This window comes from Asterias rubens, chromosome 1, assembly GCF_902459465.1.
Source record: "Asterias rubens chromosome 1, eAstRub1.3, whole genome shotgun sequence".
Lineage (NCBI taxonomy): Eukaryota > Metazoa > Echinodermata > Asteroidea > Forcipulatida > Asteriidae > Asterias > Asterias rubens.
The window spans coordinates 21176684-21203738 of NC_047062.1; the positions used below are offsets into that span (position 1 = coordinate 21176684).

Here is a 27055-nt window from a genome sequence, read left to right on the forward strand (position 1 = left end):
TGTTTTTGTAAAAGTGATCAGATGGCCTACAAGACTGTCTAACAAACTATGTTGTATCATTGAGTGCCCATAATGTTCACCGAGAAAGCGGCGTACCAGGCCTATGTTTGTTTGAATCATCGACTGGCCCCTGTCATTTAAAATAACAGCGGAAAAAGTGTATCGCATGAAATGTCCTTTTTTGTTTTCAGAAAAGTATCCGATCATGCACTAAACATGGATTAAAAATCCGGTTGTTTCTTGGCCATGATGTTGATGTGGTTTAGTGGGAGCGTCAACCAAGAGTCGAGTATGACACATCACTCAAGTTGAACTTTGTTTCAGCAGCATGGAACGTGTAGATGATGTTACCAATGTCCAGCCTTGTTGGACCTATTTCTCGAAATACACTGTCATTCTTTTCTGTGTATCTTGTGTACGTGACGATTTGGTTGATAATCACCAGACAGAAAACATCATAATGATAACATCATCGAGTGTAACAAGGCGTTTGCACGAACTGCACGGGTTAAATTGAAGATAGTTCCAAATTAATATCGCGATAATTCACAAGGGCATTATGATTATGCTCATTCTATACTGGCTGATTGACCCATTACATCGTGGAGGGATACGCTCGTGTACGGGTGCCGTCGGTACACGAGAAATCTCGGGGTATATTCCTGGAAGTGACACCCTCATCACACACCTTCTTCCGTGTCACAACAAACTAAGCTAGTTTAAACACTCATGTTTGGCTATAAAATGAGAGAGAACCGAGTTGATTTGTGTTCAACGACTCATCAAAATCATCACAGGTCTACGCGATTTTGCAGGTGAATGCATTGAGGTCAACGCGGAAGTTCTCACACAGTACACACTGCTGCTCTTCGCCCGTCAACGGCCGCCCCTATTGCTGCACACACACGGGGCACGGGAATCAGCTGTAACAGGACAACACAGTGACTTCATATATTTATTTCTCTTCAATCATAGACCTTCAATACATCAGAACAAAACTCCTGGACGAGTTATAGTTGGAACAAGCTTTGAGTGTTAGATATTAGCCGCTTGGAAGAAATAGTGACAGCAGTGTGTTTGGACAACAAACCAGGAACCTCAACATCAGAATGGGAAGATACCATGATTCTGCGACCTGCTGATTTTACTCCCGTACGAGATAAGGAAGTGGACTACAAAAACATCTAAACCCGGACTAAAGAGGATTTTGGTTTATTCATCTACTCACTTTGAAAGGGGGAACATACAACTTTCACCATGGGTGCCAAATCAACCAAAATGGGCCACGTCATGGGCAAACTGTCTGACTTTTTACATGTGGACTGTCGGTTTTCTATCAGTGGGGATAGAGAGTCGCGTATACTGATCCTGGGTTTGGACGCTGCCGGTAAGTACCTCGGTGTTTTTTAAGATGCTCTACACGCTCGTTAAGGGGTCTTCTTGAGAACATCACACAGCTGGCTTAGGAATGTGTTTTAGAAATCCTGGGAACGGCCTTGAGTTATTCCTGGCCACACAAAAAATGCGCTATATGCCGAGAACATGAAGCTATGCAGTCTATGATGGGATTGTATGTTAAATATCACAGTCTGGTTATATTATTATCCCATGGTGACATCATGCGTTAGTTTATTCAAAATTTCTCAAAATTAAAGAAAATATTGAAACAAAACAGTTTTTTAGAATAAATAATGTATCATGTTTATTGGAACATCTCAGATCATTACCTAGTTTTGGTTTGATCCAAATCAGACTTCAGAAATCTCGACGACACTCTAAGTGTAACACGGTTGTACAGGGCTTTTATCATTCCGTTAAATTTTGCTACATGTGCACGATGCCTGTTTGAGGTTCGCTTTGAATTTTGAAACCCATGTACCTACTTGTCGTCAACCAATATTCAATAAACCATACAGTCCTACCATACGATTTCTAAGAAAGGAGAATAATAGCGGGCAAATAAAGAAAACAAAAAACAAAACATGAACATGAATTGAAAGATACAGGATGCAATACTTGCTAAATTTTACATTGTCATGACACAAGAGACAGCAGAGAAACTTAATAAAGTGCGAATAATACTGCCCTTGAATGTTATTCTAAGCACGGAGTGCAGTTGTCCAATGCCGTGTCATTCCAGACAGTGCAGTTTTGACATGACTGTACCATGGAGGAAGGCTGGAGCTATCCATGACTGCAAAGGCTTGGATAACATCAGCCACCAACTCGATATGAGATATATTGAATTGTTTGATGATTTGTTTCCCTTATGCACATTGGCACCGATAGTCTGGTCTTGCTACACACGCAGTTGGCCTACTATTACCAGATGATATCACTGGGTTCAAATGAAGAGCTTCCTCGACTTGTTTTGCAGTATGTTATTTGATCGGTCAGAGTACTTGGAACTGAGCTCGAGGTTTTTTGTCGGATATTGCTCCGGTGGTATTTCCTTTTTCTCGTCTTTTAACAAGCACTTCCCGAACCTCCACACAGTTTTACAGCTAAGCTCATGTTGTGTTAACTGTCAACTAGTTTGTTTGTTTAATTATGCCTTAATCTTATCTGTACTGAGATTGGAACCCACGTACATGTACATTTGTTTTTCGTCCACTCTAATTTAATTAAAGATTTACAAGCACGAGCGGTCTATCTACATGTGCATGTTTAGGTCTATATGTACGTCTACAACAGTACATTACTAGTACGTAGTACTACATCTTGGTTTCCTTACCACAAAAAAGGTTGCATGAGAAACAGAATATCAGCAATGCTGTCATAAGGTCGAGTTATGAGAGACTGCCAGGGGTGGCTTTTTGGCAGTTAAGTCTATCAAGCAACCTGCCGTTTACAGCTCTAATACAAAACGATTGTCAAGAAGGCTGTTTGAATTATTAGTACTAAACAAAACAATAACAACATGACCAAACAACAATAACACCATTTCATTACACCGAATACTTTAGTTTTGTAGATGGCTCTGTTACGCAATATACTGATATCCATCTGAACTTGTGGTGCATATTTTCAATCAACGCAACTGTAATGCAATATTCCAGTAGACCCCAAAACAAAACAACAGAACGCAGCATGATATATCTTACACCTCGAACTTTCCAAAAGTACTCAAACAGATGTAATGGTTACAATTACACAACAAAATATTGAATAAGATTCGAGGAGGGTTACTGAACAGAAAGTACAGAACGTCACCTTGAATCTAAAAAAAACTTTTTTTTTGCTACCATGATGTTTTTGGGTTTAATTTGAAAATAATAAGCAGGAAGAAATAGTATATGTCTGTCAATTTCTGTGAATCATGACACAGAGGAAATTGTGGATGTGTTGTTTGGAGACATCGTTTATAATGCATTTTGTATGGTATATTCCTTATGTATTGACGTCATCAAACCGCCATCTTAGAGGTAAACTGATAATGAAACAATGGAATCTCCATGCGAGGGCGCCCTGTTCAAATGACCTCATGTGCATATTATATTGTTGTGATTTCTAAGCCATTGGCAAGACTCATACCTCCTCAATATGTGGATCCTCGAGTTTGCGACGTTATTTGTCAGCAGTGACTCTCACCCCTAGTTTAAGAACTGCATGAAGACAAAATCGAAATGCTTAATAGGGAAAAATGAAAGATTCATCCCGAAAGTGAAATACATTTTAATTTAAAACAACATAATTAAAAAGCCTTTACACTACCAAAAGATAATACTTTTATGGCGATGAACCATAATGAGAGCTTTTGAAGAGACTCATTTAAACGGCCATGTAAGCCGAGCACAGCCAGGTATAATGAGCATTGAAATATTATTTTGGCGTCCATTCTTCAATAGACCCTTATTATTGCTCTGGATTTCTTTCACAATATACACTTATAACAAAAGCAACCCCCAGTGGCTCAGCTCATGTGGGGCTTGAGCTTGCCTTCAGCACAAAAGGAATATTAATACTCATTGGCTGGTAAGCTGTCAATTTCATGCAACCACGGTGAATTGTTGCGACATTCATTTTAATTGACGAGTTTGTATACAATTGTTGAAGGTCCGCTTGAGTTATTTGGCTGAGCTTTTGTAAGCCCATAATGACTAGCACAAGGTCAAGTGAGGACGGATATGACGAAATTTGATGGGATTGTGGCGAGAGAGAAGGGATGGTAAACTGCCAATTACTGGACCCTGGTCATTCATTTTGAGTGGTCGGTAGTTCTATTCCATGTAAAGCTTTATGCTGCTCCCTTTCATTTTTTTTAACTCGATGCTTTGTAAGTATACTGTAGACTATTGGTAATTGTCAAAGACCAGTCTTCTCACTTGGTGTATATCAAAATATTTGCATAAAATAACAAACCTGTGAAAATTTGAGCTCAATTGGTCGTCGAGGTTGCGAGATAACTATGAAAGAAAAAATACCCTTGTCACACGAAGCTGTATGCTTTCAGATGCTTGATTTCGAGACCTCAAATTCTAAACCTGAGGTATCGAAATCAAATACGTGGAAAGTTACTTCTTTCTCAAAACTACTTCAATTCAGACGCAGCTGTCTCTCACAATGTTTTATACTAACAACCTTTCCCCATTACTCGTTCCAAGTAAGGTTTTATGCTAATAATTATTTAGAGTATTTAGCAATAGTGTCCACTGCCTTTGAACAGGGTTAGAGGCGTATGTATTCCTTTTGTTTGTACTCTCACTCATGAATGTGTGAAGAAGGCTACATAAACGCCACGGGTCTTCAAGATAAAACAATAGATTTTAGTCGCCATGATTTTACTGGGTTCTCCCCATAGAGCTCTATGGTTCTCCCCCACACCTCCCATGTCACTTTCCGTATCGTTTGATCTGAAGCATGGTTGACGGCAACAAATCAACACTATGCAAATGAATCAGTACTGAAAGAGGGTTTATTTGTATGTAGTCTATATTATGTGAATATGGGTCATTGGGTGAACATTTTTTCATTGCATAAAAGTTGAAAAATAGTGAAGTTCATTGTCGAACCGCACCCCTTTTTTATTGGTGTTGAACCATAAGCCCTGAATTACCATTACTGTGTACCTAAATAGTGAAATGCACTGTTGAACACAGGCATACAGGTTTTTGTATTTACATGAAAAGATGGTTGGTAAACACATTTTGAACGAAATGAATTGTGCGCAATAATGTTGATCTCCCATCACTACAAATAGTCATTGTAAAGAAAGCCAAATATCGCAACATAATTAACATAAACTTTCATTATTCATCGAATTTCCAAGTCCATTCATATAGCTTTGCTGCGGTGTCACTTAATTACCAAGCCTGTGCCGATTTAGAACTAGAAGGAAATGTTATTTCAGTTTCTTTATTATGGATTCACATTTTGCGGAGTGGAGATTTAGAAAGACTGTAAGCCGATAGCTTCGTTGCATTACAATCAGCAGTAGGCCCTTGGGAACTTAAAGGCAAAGTATCGAACCGGTTAATGATAGGTCAAACATGCTTGCGCTTACAGAATAGTTCCAATCTGAAAGCTCACTTCTTATAAACTTCATACCAGTAGGTCTCTTGAAAATTGTAAAGGCCCCTAGTTATGTCCCCCTACAGTTACGTCTTTATAATGGTGCAGTCATCAAACCAATGGTACAAAGAGGCTGGAAGAAAAATAGTCAGGTTCCTTTTTGGCATATTAAAAATCAATAGCCATGATCGATTGATATGGTTGACATAGGGTACAAGACAAAGATGGTGGCAAAGAAAATAGTTGGTCAGAGCAGAGTCGAAAAATGAACCTTGCTTATTTCGCCTATTTTGATCACAGCGATTGAAATAGACACGCGAGATCGAATCCCTGCAAAACAAAAAACATGTGTTCACGCAACGTGACCTCCTGTATTGATGAAACTCTCACTGCTTGGTTTGAGATGGCGTGATTAAAACAAAAAAGTAAGATTTTATTCATCCTTCTGAAGAAAAAAAAAACCGCTGACTTATTATCTCTTTAAGTGCAATGTTCAGAAAAGCAGTTTTGTTTTCTGAATTACAACTGCTGCACGTTATATGATGTTTGGAAACAGATGTGTGGCACTCGTCAATCGGCAATATAGCATTATAATACGACTGCCTTAGCGTGAGCCAGCGCATGTCCACCCACGAAATGAATGCTAAAACGCGCCTGTGTTGGTGGATGATAAGGGACGGTTTGTTGGATATTGTGTTTTAAATTTAAGCCAACATCTTTAGCATTTTCTACACAACTAATTTACCCGAATCCAATAGTGCACATGTCCACCCTCAGAATGGCTGATGGCCTGGAGCGTTGGTGTGATGGTAACTCAATGGTATTATTTTGAAAATAAAATTCGAAATGAAATGCAACTCGGCCCGTCCATGTATAGTATTTCAGCTTTACAATTATGTTTCAAACTGTGAATGATTGGTTTCGGAAGGAACACCACGCGCCGGTTTTCCAATCAGCACGCCGGAGAAACAACCATTTTCATGACGTCATCATTTCGACAAAACTTTGGGGTCACATTACAATATTTTTCAAAGAAAGCGCTCAACACGATTTTGAGAAACTGCTTATTCATATCCTTTACGGTTTCAGACATGTTAAGATTCATTTAAATTGCCTGGGGTATAGACAAATCAAATAAAACAACTTCAAAAGTGTCTGCCAATGAATTTAGACAGAAATATTTCTTCCTATAAGAGTATGACCTATTACATCTCTGTCCTTACTCTAGGGTTATATGAACCTCGTAAGCTTACATATCAACTTTGTTTTTAGACAATCACAATATCTGTTGTATTACTTCTTTAATTCAATGGGCTATTGCATAACAGCTGGATGGCAGCCATCATAAGAGCGTATACATAATCTGGATGAGGAACCGCCATTTATGATATTACTATTCAATCGACATGTGGGTATGATAATGTATCCTTATGCAAGGGTAAAAAGAAACTCGCGTTTGAAAGAATAATCATATACATGACAACAAACACGGGTTATAAAGTATGTAGGCCTACTCCTATTTCCAGAAAATCCTGTCCCATGAAAAATAACCCGGGAAAGATCCGTTTCAAAAAGTACACATGCATTTCAAAAAGTTTGTTTGTATGGTATGTTGGGACTAGTCCATTTTTGACGATCAATGGCCTCATTGGAGCCAACAACCAATATGACAATAGGAGCATCGATGCCAAAAACCAGGAGGCAACCTCTTGAAGTGTGATGAAGTGGGAAATGCTGCAATAACAAGCAATAACACTAAGACTATTATCTGTGGCGGCCATCTTGATCATATCACACGGAAACCAACATACAAAACTGGGGCCTGAATTGGAAAGGAAGATAACCCCTGTTATGGTGTCATGAAGGGTCACATGAGTGTTAAAACGGGTGAGCAAAACAGAGATTTGCTTTTTCATTCCCTCAAGTTTGAAAATATGAATTGAAAGTTTGAAGCTCAACTGAACATGTAGGCCTCTTTTGTGTGTAAAAGTGAAGCCAATGTTTAAGAGTTTATATTCAGCACATTTTAAAATCTTGCGCAAGAAACACAAAGGTCCGGGTACCAGGTCATGTACAGCTTGTCTCCCAACTATTTTTTTTTTAAATGTTACTTCAAAGCATTTTTTTGCGTAGCATATCAATTTCTTCGGTTATATTTTCAGCCACAAGCGACTATAGATTCGGGCCGTGGTCGTTTAGGCGCACTTCTTGAAATTAATAATTTAGTTACAATCTAAGTGTGCTTGACACTGTTATTCAAGTCCCCAACAGCACATGCAAAATTGTGACACCATTAGCATACGTTCCCCATACTTGTTTTTAATCCTTACGCCAGACCTTTAATATTATATGGATTCAGGCCATGGTCGTTGGCACACTTCTTGAAATTAATCATAGTTACAATCTAAGTGTGCCCTGACATTGTTATTTAAATCCCCAACAACACAGCGTGTGTAACATGCAAAACTGTCACATGTTTAGCATACGTTGCCCATATTTCTTTTTAATAATCCGTAACGCCAGGCCTTTAACATTACATGGATTTAGGCCATGGTCGTAGGCACACTTCTTAAAATTAATAATAGTTTCTAATCTAAGTGTGCCCCGAAACTGTTATTCAAGTCCCCAACAACACAGCGTGTGTGTACATGAAAAACTGTGACATCATTAACGTATGTTGCTGAATTGTTCTTAATCCGTATGCCAGGCCTTTAACATGATATGGATTCAGGCCATGGTCGTAGGCCCGCTTCTTGAAATTAATAATACAAATAATAGTAGTTTCTAATCTGAGTGTGATTGACATTGTTATAACAATGTTATTCAAGTCCCCAACAACACAGCGTGTGTGTACATGCAAAACTGTGACATCATTAGCATACGTTCCCAATATTTTTGTTCAATAATCCTCATATGCCAGTCCTTTATTATTAAGACGGCGGGTTGGAATCCCCCGAGACCGGGGGAAAGGGAGACGGATCGGCCCCGAGGATACCAATCCTGTTCATGACTCATCCATCTCATAACATGGATGATGATCATACCAGTCCAGTCGACCGACACTCCAAGCACAAATCTATATTATTATGAAGATCCCTTTGTGTCAAGGCACCCCCAGCTACAGAGTCCTAATTTACAGACACGAAACCCATATTTTAAGCCCCCGGAGTGAAATGCAGCGATGTACTTTTTTTTGAGGGGTCCTTCCAGGATTCATAATCCTGTTGAAGTAATCAGATCATTTCTGGTTATACTAAATCCTGGATAGATATGGCTGATGTTTTTTGGTGTGAATTAAAATGAATTCACAAAATCCATTTTAGCTTTAAATTATTTATGCCACCTTCATATTTGCAGGAAGTAAGTGCCATGTAGTAAGATCGAATGAAGATGTAACCTTATTTTCTTAATATAGGGAAATGACCTTCTGTAATTCTTCGTTATATTTCTGTTTTATTATTCATTTATTTTACTATCGTCTTTAGAACATTGTTTATTTTGTAAAGACAAATCATTTGTTTTGTGTTTCACAACACACAATAATAAAACTTCGATGAATTTTCCATTGCAATATCATTTTACATAAAAAGATACAGTTCTGCACATAAGCACACTCAAATTAAGGTATTATAAATTTTAGAGTTATTCTGCACCATTGCATTATGCCATGACATCCCTGGAAACCTGGTGCAGTCTGTCCACCAAAAATAACCACACACAAGTCTACTCATAAACTATAGGGTTCTTCACCATTCCAAATCCAATGAAATACAAAAAAGGGAAAGACGTTTGTTGCATGGTTTCTTCGGAGCCGAGGCTGCTAGACAAATCTTCCAGGTATACCCTAATTCTATTTATAGTTTAGTGAATTGTAATCCTAATGGCACGGAGACACTGCTCCATTCACAGGGGAATCTCAACGATCCAAGCGCGAGTTCCGTCAAAATCATATCAAGGGTCCGGCTTGTCATTAGTCTGGGTGCAATATACGTTGTTATTCACCATCACTCAATCCCCGCTCGGGGCATATGGTAGTAGCGTGCTTTCGAAAAAACCACGGTAGGGACACAGGAGGTGTGTTAGCATTTTGATTTTTGTAGGAAAATTAAAGAGAAAAATCAGCTAATAACTTACACAATTAATAAGACAACTAATGGACGCAGGTGTCAATTTTGAGGCGATAGTGGCCGAGTGGTCATGTACACCGGACTCAAGCTCCGGTGTTTCTGTTTAACAAGGTGTGGGTACAAGTCCTAGTCATGACCTTTTGTTGACCCAGAATCCAGGTGGGTACAAGCCGAGTCCTTTTGAATGATCAAATGTTTTGACATGGATTCCGGGTAATTTCAAGTGACCCGGAATCCGGGTCATTTCAAGTGACCCGGAATCCGGGTCATTTGAATTGACCCGGAATCCGGGTCATTTGAATTGACCCGGAATCCGGGTCATTTGAATTGACCCGGAATCCGGGTCATTTCAAGTGACCCGGAATCCGGGTCATTTCAAGTGACCCGGAATCCGGGTCATTTCAAGTGACCCGGAATCCGGGTCATTTCAAGTGACCTGGAATCCGGGTCATTTCAAGTGACCCGGAATCCGGGTCATTTGAATTGACCCGGAATCCGGGTAATTTCAAGTGACCCGGAATCCGGGTCATTTGAATTGACCCGGAATCCGGGTCATTTGAATTGACCCGGAATCCGGGTCATTTGAATTGACCCGGAATCCGGGTCATTTGAATTGACCCGGAATCCGGGTCACTTCAAGTGACCCGGAATCCAGGTCATTTCAAGTGACCCGGAATCCGGGTCATTTCAAGTGACCCGGAATCCGGGTCATTTGAATTGACCCGGAATCCGGGTCATTTGAATTGACCCGGAATCCGGGTCATTTGGAATGACCCGGAATCCGGGTCATTTCAAATGACTATTTGATTGGAAGTGTGTTACATTTTGATTATTGTAGGAAAATAAAAGAGAAAAATCAGCTAATAACTTACACAATTATTAAGACAACTAATGGACGCAGGTGTCAATTTTGAGGCGATCGTGGCCGAGTGGTCATGTACACCGGACTCAAGCTCCGGTGTTTCTGGTTAGCAAGATGTGGGTACAAGTCCTAGTCATGACCTTTTGTTGACCCAGAATCCAGGTGGGTACAAGCCGAGTCCTTTTGAATGATCAAATGTTTTGACCTGGATTCCGGGTAATTTCAAGTGACCCGGAATCCGGGTCATTTCAAGTGACCCGGAATCCGGGTCATTTGAATTGACCCGGAACCCGACTTCAAAATGTAGCGATTGTGGTCCCGAGAATTGCCAGGCACAGGGGGGCTAAGTTGGGGGATGCCAACATCGCAAAAGTTGTCTGATGTTTAGGCGATGGGACTGCAAATAAAAAGGACCCTCATGGGGGACTGGGACTTGAATCAATTATATATCACCATGCGGTCCACAACATCCAGGACGGGAGCACTCAAGCGTGAGAATACAGATTACTGTGCTATGCTCTCTCCCGTCCTGTGTGCTCCGTGCCAAAAATCGAAAGCTCGCTATTATCGTAGGTTCAACACCTCAACAAGAACGTCTTGCACCAAGACTAGACAAGTCAATGTAATCACACTCATCGTTAAAGGCAAGACTAGCCTTCACAGTTGGTGTATCTCAACATATGCATAAAATAACAAACCTGTGAAGATTTGAGCTCAATCGGTCATCGAACTTGCGAGATAATAATGAAAGAAAAAACCCACCCTTGTCACACGAAGTTGTGTGCGTTCAGATGGTTGATTTCGAGACCTCAAGTTCTAAATCTGAGGTCTCGAAATCAAATTCGTGGAAAATTACTTCTTTCTCGAAAACTATGGCACTTCATATGGAGCCGTTTCTCACAATGTGTTATACCATCAACCAATCGAGGTTTTGTGGTCAGAATTATTTTGAGTAATTACCAATAGTGTCCACTGCCTTTAAGCTTGTATATAAATCTACTGTGAAAACATTGGCTTAAAACAACATACACATCATGGCACAAATCGGCACGCGCGGCATGATTATTTACCACCAACCCATTTAGCACTTAATTTATCTTGGTCTAATTGAAATTCACTTTGATTTTATTGGGGCACGGTGATAGGGCAGTGAAAGCACTCATGCTGTCATGCATTTTGTAAGAGGGGCAAGTCACCCATGGGGGACGTGAATAATGCGTATCACTCTGCTGAGATTGATTGAGGGCAGAGAGGAATGGATGGGTTTAGGACCAATGATCGATCCCTGTGGAACACTGATGTGTATATTCGTGAAGGAAGATGCCCTATAATTATGGTATCTTTTAGCAGCGGGTTTGAAAACGGGATGAACTTATTCTCAATAGGGTGTATAGAAATCATCAGCAAAGAGTTGTGTGCTTTTTAGTGGACAAAAATCAGTTGTTGATTCGAGTGGTAATAATATAATATACAAATTTTTAGAATGGAATTTTGCTTCTGTTAAAAAAGAGACGTTTCCTCGTGTGTGGAATTCACGGAAAAAAGTTCGACCTTTTCAAAGACTTTCGGATATGCCATGACAAGGAGTAGCAACGGATCCTACAAAATCATGAGACAGAATAATCTAATATATTTTCAAAGGATTCAGGAATTCCTGATGTAAACTTCAGCTTTTCAAAATGGTCTTCGAATGGGTTATTTATGACTTGGTCTGTTCCACTCATTTGAGCATTATAAACCCCACCGGATAATTTACACTCTTAATAGCGACCTCGTGCTCTTTAAAAGTTGCTTTCTCGAGTGTTTGAAAATGAGTGTGGAAACTGTGTATAATATCTGAATAAAAAAAAAAGTAAATAACTTTCCTTTCCTGTTATTTTCTTTGACCCTGTGCGGTGTGTTATGTTTTCAGTATAATGTAAATTTGTATTATCACGAAATCGGTGCACAGACTGATATATCCTCAGATAGTTTAAATTCTTCAGGAATTCCTCGACTTGAGGGGCTGTATGTATATCATGGAGGTTTCCTTCCTCCATGGTAGACCTCAGTGAGTAACTAACCAGACTATTTATGTATGATGGCAGGGACAACCTCATGTTGACCATGTCAAGAATGTTGGGAGTTTAACCTAACAAAATACCACATCAATTTCTGTATTTCTAAAAGCAAGAAATGTTTGTATTTCTTTTAATAATAGGTCATACTATCACCGGACGTCAATTGCTGGTGAAGATTAAGTTAACTATCATCAACCAACAAATCTTAATATTTCAGTAAAATAACTAGCCAATCATGAATTCTGTTTAATACGTAATTTAAGCATACCTCTGAAAGTGGATTTCATTTTTTTTTGTTCTGCAGGTAAAACCACCATTTTATACCGGGTGAAACTCGGCGAGGCAGTCACGACAATACCCACAATCGGCTTCAACGTAGAAACAGTCACTCCTGTACCCAATGTCACCCTATGCGTGTGGGACGTGGGCGGTCAGCAGAAAGTCAGAGCACTATGGCAACACTATTTCTGCGAAACTCACGGTAAGGGTGTTTTCTTTTGAAAAAGTGATTATTCATACTCTATTTTCGAAAGGCATGATACATTGGTAATTGTCAAAGACCAGTATGCTCACTTGGTGTGCCCCTCTGAAAAGTCTTTTTTTTTTGCTCAATTTGTCTCCAGCTCTCCAATTCTCTTTACCAAGTAATTTGTTATGGCTGCTTGTGTTGGGAGTAATTATCAAAGGTGTAACCTCCCTTTCAATATAAATTCATAACACAATTCTGAGACAAATTTCCTCATGATATCTGAAGGGGGAACTGGACCATGTTCCTCGATGAGTCCCTGAACGGTTCACTGGTTGTGAATAATTCTCGTCCTCAGGGCAGACCAAACCAATCACCGTGAAAAACAGAAATTAATATCTACACCGTGAGGTGAACTAATTTAGTAATTTGGTCATGGGGTTAATTATGCATAACCTTCATGCATTGATTGAACCTTTGTCCAGAACTTTTAGAGTTTGACCAGGGATCAAGGTAGTCGACACTTGGTCAAAGAAGAGCTTGTTATGTTGTGGTACACTTAGCGTATCCGTCAACGGTTTAAAAAAGACAGCGGGTTGTGTTCTTGGTGAGAAAAACAATGGAAAGGAGAGATGAGTTTTAATGAGATTTTTTTTGGAAATATATCATTCAAATCATTCCAAATTCAGCAGAAGATGTTACTGTCTGAAATACTGCCAATGGGTGGGGAAATCACATTTAGTTATTCAGCTCAATTTGAATATGAAAATTTTTTCGTTTTGAATTTGATTGAATGTCTCAGGTTTTTGTGTTAATTGAAGAAAACAAATTATTTAAATTTTTTCAAATTTCCGGATTCATTATAATGCTGCAGCTCCCCCTTTAAAATCTACCATTTGCCTCAAACCTCGCTTGAACTACACGAATGACGTTGCCATCATGTGAAGAAAGATGTTGGCCTAACCGACATTTTCTATAAATTATTTGGTTTTCAATTTGTGTTGGGATGGGTGGCTTATAGGCCATTGGGTGGGATGTGGCTTTTCACCGCATGGCGAAGACATTTCCAAGGCCCTTACCAGTTAATTGTCAGCCAGGTAATGTCCATGAGGGCGGTGACAGAGGAGGGTTTGTGTCTTGACTTCATGCAGTTAAGATTAAAGGCAATGGACACTATTGGTTACTACTAAAAATAATTATCAGCATAAAACCTCTCTTGGTAACGAGTAATGGGGAGAGGTTGATAGTATAAAACATTGTGAGAAACGGCTCCCTCTCTGAAGTGACATAGTTTTCGAGAAAGAAGTAATTTTCCACCAATTTGATTTCGAAACCTCAAGTTTAGATTTTGAGGTCTCGAAATCAAGGATCTGAAAGCACACAACTTCGTGTGACAAGGGTGTTTTTTCCGACGACCAATCCAGCTCAAATTTTCACAGGTTTGTTATTTTATGCATAATGTTGAGATACACCAAGTGAGAAGACTGGTCTTTGACAATTACCAACAGTGTCCATTGTCTTTAATAGTGTTATGCATAATATTCTGTTTAAGCAGCTCTTTGGAATTATAGGCATTGGTTGTTAATTCCACCACCTTGTCCGTTGTATACATGGGTTCATAACCTTGTGGGTGCGCGAATGTCACCAGAGAGACATAATTAATAGGGTGTGGGTATCATAGCCACTCTTACCACGTCACCCGCACCCTATTTCTTAAGTGCATCCTTTTTGACAAGATGCAGGAAGCGTTTTTTATCCTCAGTTGGCGCGTGTCAGCGTGACTCAGCAAGGGCAAATTTGCGCTCCAATTTCCTGATCAAGGCAATTATTTGTGTAAATCAAGAACGAGAAGAATTTTGAACGAAAATTATCTAGGAAATCGGGACGTGGCTGGTTTCTACACATTGGGGGTGTAGTGAAAAGGGGCGTGGCTGTGGAAGTCACGATCCCGTTAGAGATTTCAATCTCTCGGTCAGTGACGGTCATTCTGACACTGAACACTTTCACGGCTCTTTGGCAATATTAGTGTCAAACAATTGACGTCAAATATTGGGTTAAAGCCATTGGACCCTTTCGGTACAGAAAAAAAAAATCACAGATTTACAAATAATTTACAGGGTTTACAGAAGGTAATGGTGAAAGACTCCTCTTGAAATATTAGTCCATGAAATGCTTTACTTTTTGAGAAAACGGTAAAACAATATAAATTCTCGTTAGCGAGAATTACGGATTTGTTATAAACACATGTCATGACACGGCGAAACGCGCGAAAACAGGAGTGGGTTTTCCCGTTATTTTCTCCCGACTCCGATGTCCGATTGAGCCTAAATTTCCACAGGATTGTTATTTTATATATAAGTTGTGATACACGAAGCTTTAACAGCTTTAATGTTGTGAAGGAAATGCAGTTTGATACGCGATCCTTTGCACAATCCGGTCTTTAACGGAGACACACAAATAGCATAAAGAATACCGTTTATAATAATGTTGTCACATGGATCTTATTTTACGGCGTATCTGTAAACTGTTAACTGTAATAATGTGGCTGTACTGCAATTTACCCTTTTTAACTGCGCCTTTCAGAATGTACGGCATGTGCAATGATTGTTTTAAAGTGATTAAGGAAGAAAATGACCCTTAAAGGCGCTGTATCACGTTTGGTAATTGTCAAAGACCAGTGTTCTCATCCCATCATAAGCATAAAATAACAAGCCTGTGAAAATTTGGGCTCAACTGGTCATCGAAGTTGCGAGAAATTGACAAAAGAAAAAACACTCTTGTTGGACGATTTTGTCTAGCTCGAAGTCTTTTATTATTTTAGTGAGAAAGTACCTCTTTCTCAAAAACTACGTTACTTCAGAGGGAGCCGTTTCTCACCATATTTTATACTATCAACACTGATCGCTAACAAGTAATGTTTTTAAATAATATTTGTTTTGAGTAATTACCAAACGTGTACATTCCATTTAAAATTCCTTTGCTGCAAAAACATCGTCAGCAGAATCAAAGCCCTTGCACAAACAGGAGCAGTGACATAATTCTTCGCAATACTTCCTTTTGCAGCATTGCACTGTGTAAGTACGTCAATGGTCTGTATTATGTTTTATATATTATGGGCATCTGTTCTATATGGAAACAGGAACACTCTTTTATTGTTAGCCCCCCTACTAAGTGTGAGTTAAAGATCTTTCAGCGGTATCACTTGGAATAAAAAGTGGGAGGGAAATTCGATTAATTGTAGGACTGCATTTTATTTTTCTTCAATATTCACAGTTTCTATTTATATTGAACGTTCGCCAGTAGGAATCATGGCCCGTTTGCATGTATTGTATTGTATTGTATTGTATTGTATTCCGTGTATGTATTGTTCAGCTTATTATGCCACACGAACCCGAATCAGTGATGTTTGTCTGTTGACGAAAGAATGAAATCTAGAGGCGGCAACAATGGTTCTCGAGGAGGAAATAAATTAATTAATTAATTAAAATTTAAAAACAAATATTTTAACGGGAAAGCAGCTTCACATGAAAGTCAACTGACGCTCCCACCTCCACATATCACACATTATGCCATAAAAACGGTTGAAACGGTTTCTGTGTGGTTCTCTATTGAGTCGATTGTATTATTATGGTAAATGACTGCGGGGTCATTGACCTCATTTGACACTGCCCCCCTTTCTAGGCCAAGTTAACTCGAGAACGAATGTGACACATCCAGACTGTCTTCTAAATAGTTATTGCTTGAAATAAATTATGAATAACTGTATATAACTGTAGTGTAAGTCCATCAATTTCTACTAGCACATCAACACATTATATGAGTTTGTAACATCGGTGCAAATCTATAGGCCCATGCTTGTATTTCCTTCAAAGTTCAATAACTTTTAAGGGGGGGGGCATGGCTTTTTGAGATATTACCGTCTAGGCCTGCAGACCACATTAGATTTCCAGTTTCGCACAGGCCTCAAATGTTTCATCTAATTTACAAGTGTAATTGCAACATCGGCATTGACGGCTTTGGACGGTCGTGTAAACTATAGAGTCTGGTAACTAGACATGTTGTTTTTGTTTTCTCATGATCATAAAACAATCGTAGCTATCACTTCATGGGTTCCGAACACGACCCTAGTTTTTTGTATGGAATTTAAAGACTATTGGGGGGGGGGGGGGGTTCGAACGTCCACTTGTAACTCTGACACAGTCATAGAGAGATGGGAACCTAGACAGGGTCCCAGTTTCTGGTTGCATTTGCAATCAACGTGTCACTTCACGTCAGGCAGCCGTCGTGTTAACCTCAAAATAGTGCACCGTGAACATGGAGGGTCAGACGGTAGTCATGTGAAGAGCGATGACCTTAAATATCCTCGTACTATCTTATGCGGCTTAGCACGGGAAATACGATAGGAAGTCTGATGGACTTGGGGGAAAAATCTCGAAGAATCACAACTGAAAGTTTGCGTATCGTACTCTCTCAAAAGGTCAACACTCCAAGTTTTGTTGTAGAACGAGCAATACTTATTGGAGCAAATTTAACTAAAAAACAATGTTATATTTTGTGCATTGGTACTATCTTATATAGCACGATAGGAAGCCTGAAAGAAAAGAAATCAAAGAATCACAAACGAAAGTTTGCGTATTGCAGGCCAACACTCTCAAAGGTCAACACTTCAAGTTTCGTTACAGAAAATCAACAATGAAAGGTTGGAAGATATTACAACACACTGTTGGCATAAGTTATATAAGGGGATATGTTTTGTGTTGGGTGTTCACTATTCTGCACATGTCCTTGCTCCATTTTACTGCAAGGATCTCGCTAAATTAAAGGAGCATTCAAGCCAGTTTTCATTTTTTTTTTACTTGTTTGAAATTATCACTTTAAAATTAAGGCCATTGCCTTCAAATAATTTTGAACAACATCTGGAGGCGGGATTAGTTTTTTTTTGCGATTTGCTTGAATGGTTGTTTTCTCAATGCACCTTTTTTAACTCATCGGATTGTGGTGCACCACTTCTTGTTTCATTGATCAAACAACAAACGTCATTGTCATAAGTTACATTCAATGAATTTCAGCAGAAAAACACCAAAGCTGTATATTATGAAGTATGATAAAATAGTTCACAGCTCAGTAATCATGTAAAAACAACATGTGACGAACACTATATAATATTACTTCATCATTATATTTCAGTATTTCACTGAAATGAATCTGCTGACCATGAAAACACAATGGATAGTTTGTCATGGTGTTTATTTTAGACTGCGTTCAAAAACAACCACTACTGGTTATACCCGACGCTGGTTCGTGCATTTCTGCAATACACGATCAGTTGTTGTTTTTGTAAACAGGGATGAAACTTCCATAAACAATAACTTCCAAGTTAGATCTACATGAGGTCTAGCTTATAAACGCGGGAAAAGCACATTGGATTATTGCATTATTCTGATTGAGTGAGAGGGATGAAAACAGAAACTGAAAGAGTAACTGGGTGTGCAGTTGGGAATTAAATTGATTTGTAATGGACGAGGGAATATTGAAAAATAAAACATCCCAAATCCCATATGATGGCAACCAACACCGTTACTCCTCATGATGTGGTTGCAGTGTTGCAGTCGTGAGGTTATGACCCGCCAATTGATTCGAAGTTTCCCACAGCTTGATTCCCACGGCATGGAGGTCAATACCGGACGCCACAATGTGGCTCGTGTGCTAATACCCAGTGACTTTATGACGAGTCTAATCAATATCATGAGCCAGTGCTATTAGTGTTATTGCAGCCGAACCTGTTTCAATCGGTCTCTCTAAAACATCCGTTGATTAATTTGGTCACCGTGGTTCAAGATCTGTGTCTTTAAAGCCATTGGACCCTTTCGGTTCAGGAAAAAAAAAAAAAGTTCACAGATTTACAAATAACTTACAGGGTTTACAGAAGGCAATGGTGAAAGACTTCTCTTGAAATATTATTCCATGAAATGCTTAACTTTTTGAGAAAACAGCAAAACAATATAAATTCTCGTTAACGAGAATTACGGATTTATTTTAAACACATTTCATGACACGGCGAAACGCGCGGAAACAAGGGTGGGTTTTTCCGTTGTTTTCTCCCGACTCCGATGACCGATTGAGCCTAAATTTTCACAGGTTTGTTATTTGATATAGAAGTTGTGGTACACAAAGTGTGGGCCTTGGACAACACTGTTTACCGAAAGGGTCCAATGGCTTTAATAACAGGATCATGTCAGCTATTTTGTGTGATTTTGAGCTGAGTCCGTTCTCAAACTATTGGTAAAGACTGCAAATACATTCAACGACACAAAAACAAAGTTTTTAAATGTATTTGATTCAGAATTACTCAGATTGTCATCAGTGGCGTGACTAAACATTCATTTTGTTGTTCTTCCTCAAAAATACCACAACTCATGCTCAATCTGGTTCCCATCTCCAATGCATTAAATCATTATAATGGCAAAACACACACACACACACACACCCCCACAGGTAATGGAATAGAGTGCAAGCGTTAATCATTCTTTCCACACGATACTTAGATATCCAAGTTTGCTTATGATTTTTAATGAAAAGACATATAGGCATATATGGTGAAAGCAATGGCGATTGATAGGCATACAGCTCAAAGTACACTTCGGTTTCGTAAAACGTCAGTCCCCCGTATAGCTTCTGTTATCTCCTGAGAAAACATACCCAATTTATATTTAGTTAATATTTACTATCGAATTGCTATGAAGAAAAACAAACAGTACAACGTACAGATTCTGAAGAAACGAAAGCAAAACAACACCAAATGCGTCAGTGAAGATATGCAATGGTCATGTCCCGTGGAAATGAAAACAACAATGACGTGTACATTATTTCGAAAGCTTTGGGTGAAATGGTGTTACTAATAATAATAATAATATTAATAGTACTTTTGAATTGGTATCTGAAAGGATAAGCCTGCACGAAAACGTCTAATCGTAACCCACTGGTTGTCAATGAAACACCCATGCATTATTTGCTCATCAACCGTCGACCTGATTATAGGGTTGTTTTGGGTCAGCAACTGTAATGTTCGAAAGCTTTGGGTACATGTTGTTAATGATCTTTGAACTTTTCTATTGGTATCTGAAAGGTATAATATTAAATAAGCCTGCACAGAAACGTATATAACCGCAACCCGTAGTTCGAAAACACCCATACATATTAACACATCACCCATCGGCCTGAGGTATAATAATGTTTTTTTTTTAAAGGGTGTGCCCTTTAAAAATGTCCACTATTATACTGCCGATAGAGTAATTACACGGTATCGTTTAAATGGCATTATTTTGAAAGCTTTTGGTAAAATTTGGTCAAGTAGGCCCTACATGATCTTTGAACTTGTCTATTAGTGTCTGAAAGGTATATAAGCCTGCACAGAAACGTAATCGCAACCCGTAGTCCGGAAACACCCATTCATATATTTTACACATCACCAATCGGCCTGTTGTGTAGTTTTTTGGGTCAGCAAAAAAAATGTCCGTTTACCCTATATAACATTTTACAACATGCCGAAAGAGCTGTATTGCACGGTATTGATAAACTAGCAAATAAAAATAATAAAAGCAAAAGGAGTTTCGATTCAACCGGTCCCACACCGCCACAGGCATTGTGATTATATAGCCAGTTCTATTGTGTGCTTTCTACTCCCTTAACAATACCCAGCCATGAATTCAAGTATATAATCCGACTATATAAGATGCACTTGCGACTTTTCTCTCTTTGAAGTTCAACTATTTTGAGGTTTAGCGCGGCCTGTTGTGGAATGTCCCGCCATAAGAGCCATGCTGTTATACTGTTCAATTGTATTGGGTGTAGTTCCTGGAGTTGTTGTAACAGTTGTGGCATTGGGACAGCCATGCGCTCTTGATGAAAGATAACCGTAGCCCATGCATGTGTAATGTAGGCTTTTTTAGCGAAGAAATTTAATATGATATTTCCATTATTCAAAACAGGAATGTTGATTTAAAAAAAAAACTTATTCGGTACGGAGATTTGGGTTCTAGGCCTATATCTGTGAGTTTACAATGGATAACATGATCCAATCATTTTGGCAAAAAAACCAAAAAGAACCAAATAGATACCCGAAACAAGTCAAGATGCGTTCGTGCACATTCGTGGACAACTTTGTCCGGTATTTTTCTGTAAGGCACTAATACAAAAAAGGAAACAGCTGAACAGGCATGACCGTGAATCACCGAGAACCCGGGGTTTCACGGTTGATATGAGGGGAAATCGGCTCGACTGTCGTTAACTTGTAATGGTTTTACAAGATGGCATCCACTCTCATACCAAAGTACCAACTTGAGCCCATAAATTAAGAAAATCGTAAATTATTCTGCCCTAATCCTCACATTCACCCCTTGAGTGAAAAGCATAGCATGCGATGCCATAATCCAAAGGAAAGTAATCTATGTTTTTATACATATAACAGCTGAGTTTCTTCTCTTAACTCAATTTAAAACTATTGTGACAAGCAGTCTCTTTATTTTCACCCGGCGATTGTCAAATTAGCCACAGCAAAGCCTGCCATTTTGTAAACCATGTAATCCCCTTTTGTATCACTAACTCAAATATAAGTTACTTCAGTTATATTTTCAAATCTGTAACAATAAACAGACTGCATAATTCATTCATCTATTTATTTGACTAACTGCAAATAACGGGTGTTTCTCCTTCGTTTATGTCCTATTGCACACAGGCCTTATATTCGTGGTGGACAGTGCCGATAGAGGGCGCTTGTGGGAGGCGAGAGATGAGCTGTTTCGAGTGGTGTCGAATCCTAACATGACTAAAGGAATTCCAGTTCTTGTCTTAGCGAATAAGCAAGATTTACCAGGTAAGCAGAGTACTATGTTTTCCTGACAAATAAGTGTTAGGTGGGTCGAAAACATTCTTGAAAATCCGTTTAAAGTGAGTCATTTTCCACAAGAACAGATCCTACCTAAAGAAGGCCACCAACTCTCTATATTATTTTTACACCATTGGCCTTTTTCGCCCAAAAGTAATAAAATCTTATAATGTCACAAACAAAAACAAACATTACACAATGTTGTCTCTGGCGTTGTTACACACAATGATATTCACAAGTTTTTTATTATAAATCCTTAGTTTTCAAAGATTGTCATTACAATCTTGGTTTGCTTCTGTTTGTTGCAATTAAAGTGTTAGACATGAGTCACTCATAATTTCACATGTTGGCCTCTCTAGCTGTAACTCACTATCTCCCCAAAAGAATGAGAAAACTGATATGTGAATAAATTTACTTCTTGGAGGTAGGACTGGTTGCCTGTAAATTGCCTCGTGTGACATGATCAATGTCAAATGAACATTCATTTACATCTTCAACTTTATACTCTCAATAAACCAAGCACACGTTTCTCTCTGTGTCAACCCCCAACAGGAGCATACAATGCAGCACGCATCTCAGAAGTGATGGACCTTCAGAGTCTCTCGGACAATCATCCGTGGATGGTAATAGAAACCCAGGCCAGCACGGGAGAGGGTCTCCAAGAAGCCTTTAAAACCATGGCTAGAATGGTCAAACAATTCCATAAAGACTCCAGTAAAGCAGAGCTTGGAAACTCCAAATCGGGAGATGCAACAGAGGTCTAGCTTCACTGCTTTGGAAACTATTATTTTGACGCTGAAAAACACTGATTATACGTCGACCAAAGGCGAAAAGTGCTCTTGTTTGCTGGTGCTATGCGGAGTTCTGAAAGAGCAGCTCCACAGTCGTGTTTGTGTGGACGAATCAGCGTGAAGATTGGCAATGCAGCAGCCAATCAAATACCCAGTTATTGAACACGTGTTCACTGGTACATCGCGGTACATCATGCTGTTAGCCTGAGATAGTCTTGGCTCAAGACTCTTCTGGCGGTACTTGATGGATGAATATGGATAGAAACAAAGGATGGTCACTGATGGATTTATTGACTGGTGAACACTGAGTGGGTTATATTCAAACGCCTATTATCCGCAGCAATAAATGTGACGTCAGATTTTGTTCGTAACCAATGGCTGCATGTGTAACCATAAAACGACTTCAAGTAAAACATGTAAATAAAAATGGACGCTGAAAAGGAACGTTTTGTTTCTTTAGTGATTGATGTTTCAAAACAAAAATGCAAACCTGGACTGAAAATTTGCCTTCCCCAATATTTTCGAGGGATTGTTTGCATTTGGTTTATACAATATGTAAGATATCATACCCTGTAAGTATCTACAGGATTAACTGTTAGACAAAATATTCTGTTTTGTTATTTATAGAAAAATGGTTTAAAAGTTTGTTGTTAAAAAAATGTGCTCAGATGTTTTATGAAAATTAGTGATATGATGTGTTTTATTGGATTCATTTATCTCATGCAGTATGTGGAGATACTAATTTTAGATGTTTTTTTATTTTTTATTCTCCATGTTTTGAAGCTTTCACTTTCGTTAATAACGTCTAATACAATTGTGCAGGGTTTTGTTTGTATAAATGTAATTCGTTTTGATAAGTAAACTATGATGTACTCCTCTGTATCTCTGCCTTGTGTTATATGATAGCTTCTATCTTGTTGGGCTGGGCAAATTCATCGAGGGAAATAAATGGTGTTACTTTGGGAAATCAGAGTGATTATTTTACCGTTATCTTGTGAGGGGCGGAAAGGCCAATACTTTTGCGACATCCAAGGCAAATTAATGGCCAGTGTGGCCTTCATGAAAAATACAGGCCTTATACGAGTGTCGCCGGAATCGGAGATACAACTACGTTCCATCTGTACTCCCTAACTTAGTGATGTGCTTTCTCTGCGAAATACCTATGTACTTTCTCTCTTGACATGTAGAGATTTTACTAAAGATCTGCATGTTTTTGCTCCTGATCATTTTTTGTATAAAATGATCACGGTAATTATATACTAAAAGCAAAGTATAAAGTTTCAGAAGATAAAACCCCAAACCATGTTGTAATGAAACTGAAAGTTTTACAGAAACTTTGTCTAATAGACCACAATCATCTGTACAATATTAAGACATGTTTTTATTAGTGTGTTCATCTAAGTCTTATACTATCGTCTTCTTTAAAATATATTTACTTTTCAAACTGTAAAACTGAACCAATTCAACAGCTCCTTCTGTGGTTAAGAAAATCGGGATACGAGACACGGAACGGGTGAAACAAGCTAATTACTTTAAAAGTATAGCTCTGTGAAATTGTGTAGGTCTATTGTCTTTTATGCTGCCCGAGTGGCCCAACGAATTATGCAAATTAAAATAAGTGTAAAGCATTAAAAAATAAAACACCAAAAACATCATAGCATAATCTGCAAAGTCAACGGCTATGCACATTCATTACATGAAGGTCGACTTGTCTTCCATATCTTCATTTTAATGTTGGGCAATGAATTAACAAGAGAGGCTGAATGCTTTAACTGATGTTAAAATCATGGTGCTATGATAGTGTTCCATTTGCCCTTTAATTCGCCCTGTGTTTTCTTATCAAATTAATGTAATCATGATTGCTGTCAATGCAATTCACTACATCACCTTTGAGTTCATTAAGGCAGCATCTCAAGTGGTGCTACGACACAGCGTCCTGCAGTGATTGCCTGTCGACAGGCACTGAGTATCCGTTTACAATCACACAGTGTCAGCTGCACCAATTCTCAATGTAATTATCAGATAATGAAAACTCAATTGGGATTCTAGGGCAACATTATATCATCTGTTATAAATTAAGTAATGATACAAGAAACCTCGTCTCTATTATTGCCCACTTATAGGCAACCATTTTGGATTAGTATACGCTTTCAGCGATTCAAAATGGACGGCTGTTCGTGGTGCTGATGGTGAGGTTTGGAAACGGCTTTGTACACACGTTCAGGATAGGCCGGAACCAGCCTATTCTGATCATGACAGACCGAGCTATTAAAAATGTGAAACTAAATTTTGGAGTGGGTTTCAAGTTATGTGATTAGGGATAACCGCTTGTTTGCTTCGCCAATCAGGCATGTCTATACATATAGCCTACGTGAAATATAATTAAGTCGGTTACTTCAATATTTTGCTCAGCAAAAAACCGAGACTGAGGGTCAATGACGAGCATAGCTGGTCACGTGGTGATTTGTCAGCTGGTGATGTTTTTCACGTAAAGCCAAGCAACTTTATTTGATGAATAGCTTGATGAATTTAATTGTCAAATAAATCAAAAGCCAGGTTTTCTGTGGACACGATCTATAGGCATAACTGCCCTTGATTAATCATGCAATTTGGATGGCCTCTATTATTTATAGTGTATGCAATAAAATACCCACTGTGTGTAAAGCATTATGCTGAATCAAATGCAAATCTGCTATGAACGTTTTCTAAATCTAAAAGAATATTTTGTTATTTTGTCTTGTATTATAGAGATGGTCAAAGATCACAGCTTCGAATTATTTACACATAATTATTATCATTTCCCTTTCTTTCAATGGTTGCCATTTGCCAAGATTGTAAAATGTACCAAAAACATTTTTTTATGCGACCATACAATGAATTGTTCCCTGTTCCAGATTGGTCTTGCATTATTTTGTGATGACTCTATGATTAATAAAGACAATCAAAGATGCTGTTATCATCATGACTGAAATTCGTGGCATGTGAAAAATGAATGTTTTACGGTCTGTGTTGTTGTCGTGGGTCTTGTGATTTATGGTCTATTAACCGCAACTTGGAATGGTATTAATCTAAATAGTTGTGTCACGTGTCACATACCTCACTAGACACTTATTGATTCACCACCCATGTATTTATGTTTTTATATCAAAAGAACTTCCCTGATCTTTGCGTTACAGTCATGATAGCGGGTTGAGATTGGCAAGGAAACAAATTAATCGTGATAAAAAATATTATCAAAGTTTGGCCTCATAAACTTGATACCAGTAGGCCTACAAAGTTCCCTGATTAAAAACTGTCCGGTAACAAGTTACTTCGATTTGCGAAAGGGATAATAATATCTTTGCGAACGATCGGAACGTGCACATAAAAATCCCCGAGACGCCATCTTTAGGCCAAATTTGGGTTTCGGCTTTGAGCTGCGTCGCGTCCTATTTTGTATACGCTTCCAAGAGATTGTGGGCCAATTTTTTTGAAAGCCACTTCACGTGTGCCGCATTGGCGGTACGTTTTATTGTACGCATGGCGCAAAGGGTAATTTGTGCGTTTAAAAAATTAAATAAACAACCATTGTGCCGGAACTACATTGATTTAAAAAAAAAAATAAAAATCGCCGTCTTGACCGCATGTGTATAATAGGCCCGTCTCACGAGCAACAAGGCTCTTTTAAACTAATCAAATTTTTCATTTCCAAATCGCCTTCTAGCTGTGACTCACATTTCACTTGTAAATACTATACGCCTCGTTATGGTCAGCAGTATGGTAGTGACCGAAGCCCCAGGCCTATGAATGAGTGTGAAAAGAATGTAACATAGGCCTATAAGAATGCAATGACGAAATGAACATTAATCAACTTAAATTTATCACCATGCTTAATAAATCGTACGCCAGTGACGTGACGCTTTCTTGTTGATCAAAATCATGCAACTCGGAGAGTATATTATAGGCAAATGGCAATTTTTCAGCAATCTTTGGACCTCTTGTACTAAAAACGAAATAATACAGTTTTTGTGTAATGTTCCAAATCACCAAGGACGTTGACCCCTTCTTCTGGTTTGGTAAAACCAGTCGATGGGATCGGTTAAAACAGCAAGGACGTTAATTAATTTGTTTTGGGGAACCATGGAGGTAGAAATAGGTGGGGGAACTAACGTCATCAAACAGCCTTGTTCATTACGTACATACGTATTAAACCAAAAAGAGGGCGGGCTTTATGAGATTACAGGGTGCTTCCAAACGCGTATCAAGTACCAGTAGGTGCATAGTTTTTACTTTAAATAAATAATAACAACAATATGCAGATTTGTATTGCGCCAATCCACTCTATCATACTTTGTTTCCGGTTTTAACAAATCAC

At 38.7% G+C, this 27055-nt stretch overlaps 1 protein-coding gene across 1 annotated transcript; it reads left to right on the forward strand.

The window, feature by feature from the left end:
• Positions 1–396: 396 nt before the first annotated feature.
• Positions 397–25672, forward strand: LOC117306764 (ADP-ribosylation factor-like). Its single transcript, XM_033791264.1, has 4 exons — positions 397–1387; positions 12865–13041; positions 21761–21898; positions 22463–25672. Exons 1-4 carry the CDS (start codon positions 1258–1260, stop codon positions 22672–22674), a joined length of 657 nt encoding a protein of 218 aa, XP_033647155.1. The 5' UTR covers positions 397–1257; the 3' UTR covers positions 22675–25672.
• Positions 25673–27055: the final 1383 nt, after the last annotated feature.